At 37.7% G+C, this 13,908-nt stretch overlaps 1 protein-coding gene across 7 annotated transcripts in view; it reads left to right on the top strand.

The window, feature by feature from the left end:
- NUP98 (nucleoporin 98 and 96 precursor) overlaps window positions 1-13,908 on the top strand; it is a 114,381-nt gene that overhangs the window by 43,136 nt on the left and 57,337 nt on the right. For all 7 annotated transcript variants that reach the window (XM_042958461.1, XM_042958462.1, XM_042958464.1 and 4 more), the window contains 2 exons: window positions 5,134-5,267; window positions 7,736-7,923. In XM_042958461.1, the coding sequence (XP_042814395.1) occupies window positions 5,134-5,267; window positions 7,736-7,923 (322 nt within the window). The remainder of the gene's footprint in view (window positions 1-5,133; window positions 5,268-7,735; window positions 7,924-13,908) is intronic.

Genomic DNA, 13,908 nt, shown 5'->3' with positions numbered 1-13,908 from the left:
TCCAAATTCTTAAAGAAGGTTTCAGAATTCTTTTTTACTCTGAATACATCATTCCTTGATCCCTCTGTTCTCCTGCAGAAGTATGAACTCTGATTATTCCCTGGGCCTTCAGCATTGCTCCTGATACCCCCTTCAAGTTTACTCAGTGAGAACTGTTCTGTCCTGAATGTAGGGTTTTCCTCTTTATTTCCTGGAATGTATTTTTAAGTAAATTACATATGAAAGATAAACTTTGATCACTTACAATTCTGACAGTACAGAACCTTTTTTGTTCCTCACGCTTTAATATTATGGAATTCTGCTGTGAAAATAATTTATCCTCAGAACTTGGACTATATTCCTTTCATTAACCATTATTTGTTGAGAAGTCTAATGCCTTTCTGATTCTTGAGACTTGTTCCATTCCCCACAAGGACTTAGGATTGTCTCTTTGTTCGGAAATTTCACTCAATTGCTTATACCTTTTCTATCTTAATGCTTAATTTTTTTCTTTTTCTTTTTTTAATTTTTATTTTTATTTTATTTTTTTTTTTTAATTTTTTTTTCAACGTTTTTTATTTATTTTTGGGATGAGAGAGACAGAGCATGAACGGGGGAGGGGCAGAGAGAGAGGGAGACACAGAATCGGAAACAGGCTCCAGGCCCCGAGCCATCAGCCCAGAGCCTGACGCGGGGCTCGAACTCACAGACCGTGAGATCGTGACCTGGCTGAAGTCGGACGCTTAACCGACTGCGCCACCCAGGCGCCCCTCTTTTTCTTTTTTTTAAAGAGAGAGAGCGCATGAGCTGGTTATAAGGGCAGAGAGAGAGAATCTTAAGCAGGCTCCATGCTCAGTGAGGAGCCCGATCATGACTGCCAAAATCAAGAGTCAGACGCACAATCGACCTAACCACCCAGGCGCCCCTCTAAGTTAATGCTTGATTTTTAAACTGTGTTTCTATTTTTTTAGATTTTTTACTGTCTTCTAAATCATTTTTATTTTGAGAGAGACAAAGAGAGTGTGAGGGGCAGAGAGAGAGAGAATGCCAAGCAGGCTCTGTGCTGTCAGTGCAGAGCCCGATGGGGGGCTTGATCTCAATAACCATGAGATAATGACCTGAGCTAAGTCAAGAGTCAGACACTTAATTGACTGAGCCACCCAGGCATCCTGAATTTTTATTTTTAACTTACATGAATTCTTTCTCATTCTTCGAAACTTCTTTTTTTTAAGTATCCTGTTCTTAGATGCCGTTATTTCCTAAAACTTTGAATTTGTTAATTGGCATTAAAATTTTTTTAGGACTCTTCTGTGCCTTATCTCTTCAGGGTTATTTTTGCTTTGGTCTTATTCTTTAATGCTCCGTGATCCTTACCATTTAAGAATAAAATAATAAAAAGCTTATTGGCAACTTATGTATATGGGTAGAGCTTGTTTACCAGTAAGCTTCACTTTAAGGTGCGTAGTCCAGAAACCAGCTATTGTCCAAGGGTCCCCTGATGGTTAGAATGCCACATTCTTAGCTCTGGGATGATGCAAGTACTGAAACTAGTTGCCCTTGTTCTTTCCAAGTATTAACTTTGTTTCATCAGAGGCACACTCTCTGATGTTTGGCTTATCTGTTAAGCATCAGGGATTAGGAGGATGAAGGTATAGGTGTTTTGTACATGTACTTTACGTTGATTTATCTCTCCTGCTTTCAGTCTCACTTCATCAAACTTGGTTTCATTGAATCCCTAATCTTTCTGGGATTCTCCAGGGCAGATAAGCTCTACGTTGGGCTGTAATCCCCTATGAATGTGCTCTAAACGTAGTTCGCTGTATCCTGCTTTGTCACTCCTCTGTCCACTTCTTTCCCCTAGAAATTTGTTATATTTTCTCAAATGCTCATTTGTTACTTCCCATTCTTTGTCGTTGTGGGTTATATAGATACATTTTAATTTGTTTTAAACATAGATTTTACTTAGATCTTTGGAAGGAGTGGAGGTGAATTAGAATTCCAGTTGACATCCAGGTGCCTGGGTGGCTCAGTCAGTTAAGCGTCTGACCCTGTTTCGGCTCAGGCCATGATCTCACAGTTCATGGGTTTGAGACCCGCATCAGGCTTTGCACTGGCAGCAGGGAGTCTGCTTGGTATTCTCTCCTTCTCTTCCCTCTGTCCCTCCCCCATGCATGCACGTGTACTTGCTCTCTCAAAATAAATAAATACAAACTTTAAAAAAATAGGGTGCCTGCGTGCCTCTTTTGGTTAAGCATCTGACTCTTGATTTTAGCTCAGGTTGTGATTTCACAGTTGTGAGATCCCCATGTCATGCTCTGTGCTGGGTGTGGAGCCTGCTTAAGATTCTCCTTCTCCCTCTGCCCCTACCCCACTTGTGTGTGCAGGCACTCTTCTTTCTCCCTTAAAAAAAAAAAATCAGCTTTATCATTAAAAGTGATATTTTCAGTTTTATTTCTTTTCCTTAGTTTTAGTTGTTTTCTAGAAAGGGTACCATACATATTTGTAACCTGCCATTTTTACTTGGATAGTACTGTGTTTTGAATGGTTTTTGATAAATCCATCTTCTAAAATCAATTAAAAGGTCCTCACACAAGCATTTAATAGTATAGTTACATACCACAAACTTAAAAGTAGCTATGTTGACTTTTAGAATGTACATCTTTGCATCACAGGACACTAACTGTAAGGTGCTTTAGAGTTTATATGAGTCTGAGTCCACTCTTAACGGTGGGAGTCCCTCAGTTACAGTTTTCCAAATCAGTCTAGTCCATTGTTTCGTTCAGGTTGTTTAGAAATCAAAACATGCCTCCATAGAATTTCCACTCAGTGGTTCTAAGCTAAGCAAACCAGTTTGTTAACAGTTTTTCTTGCAGTAACCCTGTTGTCTTTCTTCAAGGTAAAATATCATCAGTTTTTTCTATTCTCAGACTTTGATTTTATACCTTTTCCTATCCCTTTAATCATTTGGTCATGATGAGTCTTCTCAGTATGTTGTCAAATTATTGTGACCAGAATTGAATATTTATAACACAAATGGTAGCTTAACAAATGCTTACATGCTTGCGAGTTCTCTTATTTTTGGTAACATATTAGCTCTCTTGTCTGTATATGTAAATCATACAGTTAACTTAGAGAAGATTTCATATTTAAACCTACAAAAATAAAAATATCCTCACACACTTTCCTAATTATGTTTAGATTTGTTAAAGGAGTTCTTACTCTTTTGAGTAAGCCCAGGTGGGGTGAACTATTATACTTGTTAATGATGGGATGAGCTGGTGCAGGTCAACATTATTTTTAATGGATAATTGGCTGTCAAATACCAAACTTGACTAGTGAATATTAGAGTTCTTTTAAATTTTTTTTAACATTTATTTATTTATTTAATTAATTTTTTTTTTTTTTTTAACATTTATTTATTTTTGAGACAGAGAGAGACAGAGCATGAACGGGGGAGGGTCAGAGAGAGAGAGAGAGAGACACAGAATCTGAAACAGGCTCCAGGCTCTGAGCTGTCAGCACAGAGCCCGACGCGGGGCTTGAACTCACGAACCGCGAGATCATGACCTGAGCCGAAGTCGGACGCTTAACCGACTGAGCCACCCAGGCGCCCCTAGAGTTCTTTTAAAAACATCCAGGTTTTCTTGAATTTCCTTGAATAGTCCACAGAATAACACTGTGCTGTTATTGTGTGGTACTGTGTACCAAAACTGCTTTTCTAAATCTTTTCCCTGCTGATGGTCTTAAATTGGATTTAGGAACTTTCCAGTACAGATGATTTATTATATGCTCTTAAAATGGACATCTCCTCTGGGTTTCACAGTCTTGAGCAAACTTGCATTCTCTACTGATATATTAGTATACAGTGTTTTAGTATTTAATTGATAAATCTGATTTTAAAAAAGCTTAATTTGACTAAGGTGGATCTACCCCTTTTTCATCAATTTAGCTTTAGCTGTCCTGGATTTGTTGTTGCTGCTGCTGCTGTGGTTTTTTTCCTCTATTATGAGTACTAAAATTCTCCAAATGTTTTGTCTGTGGCACTTCTTTAATGTGGATTACCTAATATATTTTGGTGTTAGCTGTATTTTAAACATTTATAAAGGAAAAAAGTATTTTTATCTCTAAGATGACTTAAGTATGATTTGACTTTTTATCAGTATTTTTGAAAATACTAATTTTGTAAAGCAGTTTCTTCATCAATCAAGATATAGTACCGATAGTTGTGGGGTTTGTTTTGTTTTTACTGTGTATGATTATAGATTATCATTCCTTGTCTGTTCCCTCAATTCTCTGTGACTAATGACATGTTTTTACACTTAGAAAATTAGATTAATTGGAGTGATACTTTTTCTTTCAATTTACTTGAATGTAATAGGAATATTAAATGTACATAATAAACATAAGGAACCTTAGCAACTATCTTCATTTTTTATATGCCACTTTCTTCCTCTAGTCTTAGTTATTCTGCAATTTTTACTTATTAAATCAAAGATGTTTCCTTATTTCCACAGTGAAACACATTGTCATTATTTTTAATAACTACTTAACCCACCATGTTGATGTGTCATGATTTTTACAGCTGTTAATGTTGGACATAGGTTATTCCCAAGTCTTAACTATAACAGATAATATTCATCACTTACAAACATCTCTTTATTTTGTTTCTAGTTTAATGAAGTCCTTGGGTTAAATTTCCATGATGGAAACAAGTAGGTTAAAAAGCATAAAAACAGTACTTGTTTTATGTACTGTCATACCGTTTCTTTTAGACAGAGTAAACCAATTTGTAATGTTTCTAGAAGTCAAAGACTGTAACTCTATACAGCTGTGGCACTGATAGATAATGACATAGCTATAATATATTTTTTCAGGGTTGTTTTAAATTTTATTTCATTGATTATTGACAGTGAACACTTAAGTAAAAATTTTTGTGTGTTATCTCTTATGAAATGTCTCTTCATATCTTTGACCCATTAGTTTATTTGATTGTTGGTTTTCTTCACAGTTTGCTCCTCTGCTTCCCACCAATAATGCTGTTGAGTGAGTCTGAATGTTTTGAAGGTGTTTCCAAAACGATTGTGTTCTCTTGCTATAAATGCATTGGATCCTTGGACTGATAATCTTGCTTTTTCTTTTCTTTTTTTAAAAAAGCTTTGACAGATCCCAATGCTTCTGCTGCCCAGCAAGCTGTTCTCCAGCAGCATATCAATAGTCTAACATACTCACCTTTTGGAGATTCTCCTCTCTTCCGGAATCCCATGTCAGACCCTAAAAAGAAAGAAGAGGTAAATTTAAGGATGCTTTTATAAAGTTTATTCTCAGGTTAGGAGAAACTAGCTGTGTAGAATGTAATTTCTTACATATGTAGCCTAAGCAAAGCTAGGTGTAGTTAAGTTTTTAAGACACATTATGCTTTTTTCTGGGCAAAAGATCATGTTTGGAATTATTATTATCTGGAGGGCAGCATGGCAGTGAAATGAACACTGGAGTGGAGATGAGGGCTGAGACTTTCAATAGCTCTGAATTAAGGCATGTATTATTACTCCCATTTTATAGTTGAGCAAACATAAGCCTCAGAGAGGCTGATTTTCCTAAAATAATGCTGTTAAGTGACACATCAATATCTTTTCTCCTGGTTTCTGCAGTTAACTTTGTCTTAATCTTTTATGCTCTAGTGTCAAAGAAATAATCTTTTGCTCAATGTGGTGTGGTGTTAAAAGTAGTCTTTGGTCTGTTTGATCATTGTGTTACCATGTACAACTGATGAGACCTTGAGCATGTTATTTTGCCTCTGAATGTGTTTCCTCATCTGTAAAATGGGAATGGTAATACTGTTTAGTGTTCAGAATTAAATGAGATGATGCATACCTGACTTATAGTAAGTTGATCAGTCTATAGCTCTTCAATCATTTCTGTCATCTTATTTCTCCCTCAGCTGGCTATTGAATTAACCTTGTTTCGGTTTTTTTTTAATTTTTTTTTTAAATGTTTTTATTTATTTTGGGGACAGAGAGAGACAGAGCATGAGTGGGTTAGGGGCAGAGAGAGAGGGAGACAGAATCTGAAGCAGGCTCCAGGCTCTGAGCCATCAGCACAGACCCTGACGCAGGGCTCGAACTCAGGGACTGTGAGATCATGACCTGAGCTGAAGTTGGACACTCAACCAACTGAGCCACCCAGGCGCCCCTTGAATTAACCTTGTAACTAGATATAATGAGAAGATAGGAACTTAAAGTGCTTTTTAACACGCTGTGTAAATGTAAGTTGTGCTTAGATGAACATTGTGTGTTAGTGGCGCAGCATAATTTTAGGCCTAAACATGTGCTGGTCACTGTGTTCAGTACTGAGGATACAAAATGAAAGCAAGAACTTATTCTCTGAGAACTTGCTATTTAGTGAGGAAGATCAGATCTGTTAAGGTGTTTAAATTTACTCAAGCTCAATATAGTATATACAGTCAGCTGATGAATGGATAAACAAAATGTTGTAGATCTATATGATGAATATCATTCAGTCATAAAAAGAATGAAGTACTGATACATACTATGTATGACATGGATGGACCTTGAAAACATGCTAGGTGAAATAAACCGGACACAAGAGGCCACATGATTCCATTTATATAAAATGCCTAGAATAGGCAAATTTATACAGACAGAATAGATTCATGTTTGCTCAGTTTTAAGGGCTGGAATCGGGAGGCACAGCATTTCTTTTTGGGGTGAGGGGAATGTTTTGGACTTAGATATTGGTGGTTCTTGCACAACTTATTAAATATACTAAAACCCACTGGATTGTATGCATTAAAATGGTAAATTTTATGTTAAAGAAGAGTATTTAAAGTTTGATAAGGCTTTGCAAAAGAGGTCACATTTAACTTTTTTTGAGTATGTATGTAGAAGTTGGTAGGTCTAAGTCAAGACATTCCAAGCAAAGGCACACAATTGTGAAATATCACAAAAAATATCTAGGAAGGTTCACTGTTGCAGACAGTTTCACACTGGTGCAAACAGTTTACACTGTAAAGAGAACAATAAATTGTGACAGGTTTTATATGTTAGACATTGTTGTTTCAAGTGGTTGTATAATCCCATGTATAATGTTTAGGAAAACAAATATAAAACATCCCGAAGATGCTATAGAAGCATAATAAAGGTGCCATCGAAATCAACTTGAAATGGTTTTTTTTGTTTGTTTAATTTAATGTTTATTTAGTTTTTGAAAGAGTGTGCACGCACAAGCTGGGGAGGGGCAGAGAGAGAGCGGGAGACACAGAATCTGAAGCAGGCTACAGGCTCAGCACGGGGCTCAGACTCACAGACTGCGAGATTATGCCCTGAGCTTAGGTCAGACGCTTAACCGATTGAGCCACCCAGGCATCCCTGAAGTCTTAATTTAGTTGTGTCTCTTCCACTAACTTGTAATTTCCTCAAAAGTCAGGGGAAGTGATTTTTATTGTGAGTGCTTAGTGTTTGACTCATGGCAATTAGCAGTGTTTACTAAATGATGAATAAATGAAAGCTATTATTTTTTCAGAGTGATTTGGATTGCGTGGAAGTTGAATAGCAATTCACGGGCACATCTCAGTTTATTTTGAAGTGTGACATTTTTGGTTTAGTTGAAAAATAAACAGAGGTATCTAGTTGGGTGACTGGCAGATAGGAGATTTGAACTCTATTCTTACAGGTTTTTTAAGGCCAAAACAATGCCTTTGAATTAAACTAGAACTGTCCTTGATGGTTTTGTTTTTCAGAGATTGAAACCAACAAATCCAGCAGCCCAGAAGGCTCTCACTACACCCACTCATTATAAACTAACACCCCGTCCTGCCACCAGAGTTCGACCAAAGGCTTTACAGACAACAGGCACAGCGAAGTCCCATCTGTTTGATGGGCTGGATGATGATGAGCCATCCTTAGCCAATGGAGCATTCATGCCTAAGTGAGTTTACTTTTGTCAGCATAAATTAAGTGTGAATATTAATTTAAACTAAGTACAAAATAATATATAATTATTTACCTGAATGTAATAGAAATGTTGTGTTTAGGTTTTTGTTTTTAATTTGAAAAATAGAGAACATTACAGATAATAAAAGTGACCTGATCATTCCTAAGGGTGACCATGGTTAACATAAAAATATTTAGATTAATATGCTTCTAGTTTTACATATGCATGTTTTTTTGTTTTGAGAATTTAGTCCTTGCATAATTTTATTTTTAATCAGAAGGTACTTTTTTCTTAAAACTTAAATTGGCCAAACCAATTAAGAAGAAGCTCTCTACATATTTTTATATTTCCATACATACAGGTATTGAACCAATAATAATTACATAGGAAAAAATACACAAAGTATGTAGAAGAGCTGTTGGTAAACATTTAAAATTAGATTTAAATTATGCAGTAGAGCAAATATGCCCTAGAGTGCTAACATGAACATGGAAATAAAATGAAAAATACATAGCAAATTGTTACCAGTAGTTAACATTTGGAAATGTAATTTCAGAGCATTTCATTTCTGCATTATTTTTCTAGATACATAGTTGGACAAACAGATGCATACTCTGGCTTTTTTTTTTTTTTTTTAATTTTATTTATTTAAGTAATATCTACACCCCACATGGGACTTAACTCATGACCCCGAGTTCAAGAGTCGCATGTTTCTCTGACAGAGCCAGCCAGGTGCTTCTACACAGGTTTTGTTTTGTTTTTTGTTTTTGTTTTTTAAGTTTATTTATTTAGAGAGAGACAGAGGAGGGGCAGAGAGAGAGAATCCCAAGCAGGCTCTACGCTGCCAGTGCAGAGCCCCACATAGGGCTTGATCCCACGAACTGCGAGATCTCAAGTCAGCTGTTTAACTGGCTGAGCCACCCAGGTGCCCCTACAGATGCTTTTTTTTTTTTTTTTTTTTTTTTAATTTTTTTTTTTTTAACGTTTATTTATTTTTGAGACAGAGAGAGACAGAGCACGAACGGGGGAGGGTCAGAGAGAGAGGGAGACACAGAATCTGAAACAGGCTCCAGGCTCTGAGCAGTCAGCACAGAGCCCGACGCGGGGCTTGAACTCACATACCGCGAGATCGTGACCTGAGCCGAAGTCGGATGCTTAACCGACTGAGCCACCCAGGGGCCCCTACAGATGCTTTTTTAACAGCAAGTACTTTAATCAGAAGAGTGTGGTTTTGGCCTTTTTTTTTTTTAAGCTGTGGAGAAAAAGTGGAAATTCATCACGTGCAGCTCTTTATGAATGTTACTAAGTTAAAAAAAATTACTCTTTCCTTAAAAATATGGTGGGCTACTGCTTCAGAAAAGATGGAAAGTCCATTTTCATACAGTTCTTAGCATATCATTGGATTATTTTGAAGGCAGGGACTGTGTATGGTTCATGTTTATGTGTCAGCATTTAGCAATTTGTTTGGCATGGAAAAGATTAGGGTGGGAAGGTACACATTTTGCTGGTAATACCACCCATATCCCCTTCTTGGCTCCCACTTCTATGTTACTGCTCTCAACTGTCTTAATGTATTAGAAATATTTTACACGATTCATCTCTCCTTCCTTTGTTGTTGTTTTTTTGTTTTTTTTTTTGTTTTTTTTTTTGTTTTTTTTTTTTTTGAGAGAGAGAGGGGGCACAAGTGAGTGAGGGGCAGAGAGAGACAGAGAGAGAGGCGAGGCTGGTGCTCCCCCCATGTGGGGCTCGTGCTCACAAACCATGAGATCATGACCTGAGCTGAAGTCAGGTGCCTAACTGACTGAGCCACCCAGGGACCCTCCTTCCTTGATTCTTTAATTGACTTCCGGAACCCCACACTTGCCTAGTTTTCTTCCTACTATACTGGTTGCCCTCTGTCTCCTTGGCTGGTTCCTCCTCTACTCAACCTCTTAAAATTGGAATGCCCCTGAGCTCAGTTCTTGATCACATTTTCTTTACTGTCTCAGAGTGATTTAATTTAGTTTCATAGCTTTGTATGTCATTTATAGTCTGATGATTCCCAAACTTCTATCTCCACTCCCGACCTCTCTCCCAAACTCCGGATTTTTATATCCAGCCCTACTCAACATCTCCACTTGGATGTCTAAAAGATATTTATTTCAAAATTAACGTTTACAACACTGAACTCCTCATCTTCCACCTCAAACCTGTTACATCCAAACTTCTATCAGATAATTGCATTTCTGTCCTAGCTGCTCAGGCCAGAGACTTTGGAATCCTTTACTTCTTTCATATGTCCCACATCTAAACCATCAGCAAATCTTCTTTGTTGTACCTACAAAGATTACCCAGCATCTGACCAATTATTAACCACTCTACTACCACTCTACTACCCTGATCCAAGCCATCATCATCTCTTCACTGAATTATTACAATATTCTCCTGATCTTTCAGCTTTTACCCTTACCCTCCTGCATTCTATTCTGAATGTAGCTAGAGAGCTATTTGAAGTGTTAAGTCATATCATGTCACTCTTCTCTTCAAAACTGTGTGGTGATTGATTTTTTACTCAGAGTAAAAGCCAAATTCTGTGCAATGCTGTGTAAGATACTGTAAGATCTGACCTTCCATTACCTGTATGAATGCGACTACTACTACTCTCCATTGTCTACTCCACTCTAATTTTACTGCCTCCTTGCCACTGTTAGGACAGAAAAGCCATGTGTTGCCTTTCAATCTTTGCCCTGCTTGTTCTTTTTGCACTGAAACACTTCTTCCGATAAATCCTTATAGTTAACCCTCAGTGTTTAGTCACATGTCCCCTCAATGAAGATTACTTTGACCAGTCTATTGAAAATCGCACTCATCTTTTCTCTTGTCAGCATTCCCCCCACATTCTTCTCATCCGTCTTTTTCTTTCTTTCTCATACCTTCTAATATGTAATTTATTTTTAGTTTTCTTTCTGTTCTCTCGCTCTAGAACATGAGTTCTATATAGGTAGTTACCCTTGTTTTGTTCTGTCATTTAAAGTGCCTGAAATAGTTCTTGTTACTTAGTAAGTAATCAATGAATGTTGAACATCTGAATGCATCTTAGGCATAAAGGGAGCTAAATAATAGCATAGAATCCCACAACTTCACTCTTATGCCAGTTATGGGGAAGGGTCTTAGAGGTGGAAATATTCTAAGCCAAGGAATAAGGGGATGGAGATCATAAAGGTCTTTCTAGTTTATGCTGTCAGCTTTCCATGATTGAGTTGTTAGAATCTAGAATGTAGTATTAACTGTATTTAACTATCTAAAGGAAATGGCAGATGCTACTGTTCACTTCCTAAACCAAACCTTGGGCTACCACTTTATAACTCTGTAAACAGTTGCCATATAATACCACAGATGGTAAAAGATTAATGAAGGACTTTATAAGTATGGCCGCCACTAGAACAGCACTCTGCTCTGAAAGATGAATTTGATAGATTAACGGTGTGAGAACCTTTTCAGTGCCACATCTTTTTCCTTTTGCCTTTTCATTCTAGTCAGAGGAATTTACTATAGAGCAAGCCAGTAATTATATTTATTCTGAGTGACAAAAATTTGAAAATACTCTTTAAAAAAAATTTTTTTTTTAATGTTTATTTTTCAGAGAGAGAGAGAGAGAGAGAGAGCGCACACGTGCGTGAGCTGGGGAGGGGCAGAGAGAGAGGGAGACACAGAATCCAAAGCAGGCTCCAGGCTCTGAGCTGTCAGCACAGAGTCTGATGCAGGGCTCAAACCTAGTAACCGCGAGATCATGACCTGAGACGAAGTCAGACACTTAACTGACTGAGCCACCCAGGCGCTCTGAAAATATTCTTTAATTCACGTGTACGTTCCTTCATTCAACAAACATATATCAAGTAACTACTAAATGCCAAGTGTGATGGGCACTGGGAATGCAACTAAGAACAAAATTCATTCCTCTGTCACCCAATTCATAATCTGTGAGGGGAGAGAGATGTTGACAGTAATCACAAGTGAGACAAATGACAGAAAGAAGCAGAGATTGCCACTGTAGGAGAGACTAATAGCATGATGAAAGAAAGCTGCTCTGAAGATGTGTTATTTAAATTGAGGATGGAGGGGCACCTGGCTGACTTGGTGGAGCATAGAACTCTTGATCTCCAGGTTGTGAGTTCGAGCCCCATGTTGGGCATAGAGAGTACGTTAAAAATAAATAAACTGAAGAGGGTTAGGGAGGACTGTCAGAGGGAATATTTTGCTGTGTTTCTGGTTTAAATATGCCTATGTTTTTTTTTTTTCAAGTAACAGTTTTGCTTAATTTTTTTTAATGTTTATTTATTATTTTGAGAGAGAAAGAGAGAGCGCAAGTGGGGGATGGGCAAAGAGAGAGGGAGACACAGAATCTGAAGCAGGCTCCAGGCTCCAAGCTGTCAGCACAGAGCCCAACGTGGGACTCAAACCCACTAACTGTGAGATCATGACCTGAACCGAAGTTGGACGCTTAACCGATTGAGACACCCAGGCACCCCTAGATAAGAGTTTTATTTTCCAGTATTATTTTGAATATTTGTTTTAAACATAACTTACTTGAATTAATGGTATTCTATCCTGTATTTGCCAAATCAGGGGTTTTTTCCCCCCTCCATTTACATAAAATACTAGAAGATGCAAGTCGTCGTTATGGCGATGGTAGGAAGGAGAGATTACAAGGAGTACAAGGAAACTTTTGGGTATGGTGACTGTGTTTTTCTGGATTATGATAATGGTTTCTCTGGTGTACACAGATGTCAAAACTTATCAAATTGTACAATTTAGTATGTGGAGTTTACTGTACGTTAGCTATGAACTAATAAATGTGGCAAGGTTTGTGGGATACAAGTTCAATGTATGAAAGTCAATTTTGGGGTGCCTGGGTGGCTCAGTCAGTTAAGCAGCTGACTTTGGCTCAAGTCATGATCTCACCATTAGTGAGTTTGAGCTCCACATATGGCTCTCTGCTGCCAGCATGGAGCCCGGTTCAGACCCTCTGTCCTCCTCTCTGTGCCCCTCCCCAGCTTGTGCATGTGTGCACTCTCTCTCTCAAAAAAAAAAAAAAAAGAAAAAAAAGAAAGGAATGCTTGGGTGGCTCCGTTGGTTGAGCGTCTAATTTCAGCTCAGCTTGTGAACTCAAGGTTCATGGGTTCAAGCCCCTGCATTGGGCTCTGTGCTGACAACTCAGAGCCTGGAACCTGCTTCTGATTCTGTGTCTCCCTCTGTCTCTGCCCATGCCCCATTTGTGCCTCTCTTTCTCTCTCTCTCTCTCTCTCTCTCTCTCCCTCCCTCCCTCCCTCTCTCTCAAAAATGAATAAATGTTAAAAAAATTTTTTTTAATTAAAAACATAAATCTTTTAAAAAAATCAATTTTATTACTACATACCTTTCTAGCTATATTCCTATAAGCCAGTTGAGAGCAGTGACTTAACTGTGGCAGAATATACATGAATCTGTCATTTGTTTTTACTTATGAAGTATTTCATTGTTGAAATAAACTTAGTCTTTGAAGTCACATAGTTTTGCTTTCCCAAATTAGTTTTGCTATACTCTGTTCTTTGTACCTAACTTCATATTTCTGGTCTCAGTCCTCTTCACTTTTGCCTGGCACTGTTTTTATGTTTTATGTTTGGTTCCTTATCTTCTAGTTGAAAGTATGTTCTTCATGTGAAATATTTAATCAGTCTCCCCACCCTGGTTGCTGTGTTTCAGTCTGCTGTAGCTGGTGTTTTTTTATGATTGTCAAGTTGTCCCATCTTGGCCAGCAAAAGCGGGGTGTTCAGGAGAAGTTCTTTGCACATAGGCTCTGATAGTGTTTGATAATTTCTTTGCTTATTAGGATTCACTGTGTAAAATTTTGTCCAGGATTTCTTGCCATCTGTGTTAATGACTTAGATTGGCTTGAATTTTCCTTTCCTACATGTTTTTTTTTTCAAATGTTTTTATTTATTTCTGAGAGAGAGAGAGAGA

The sequence above is a fragment of the Panthera tigris genome, chromosome D1, assembly GCF_018350195.1.
Source record: "Panthera tigris isolate Pti1 chromosome D1, P.tigris_Pti1_mat1.1, whole genome shotgun sequence".
Classification (NCBI taxonomy): Eukaryota; Metazoa; Chordata; class Mammalia; order Carnivora; family Felidae; genus Panthera; species Panthera tigris.
Note: the sequence above shows the minus strand (reverse complement) of the source record. Positions and strands in the feature narration are given on the sequence as shown.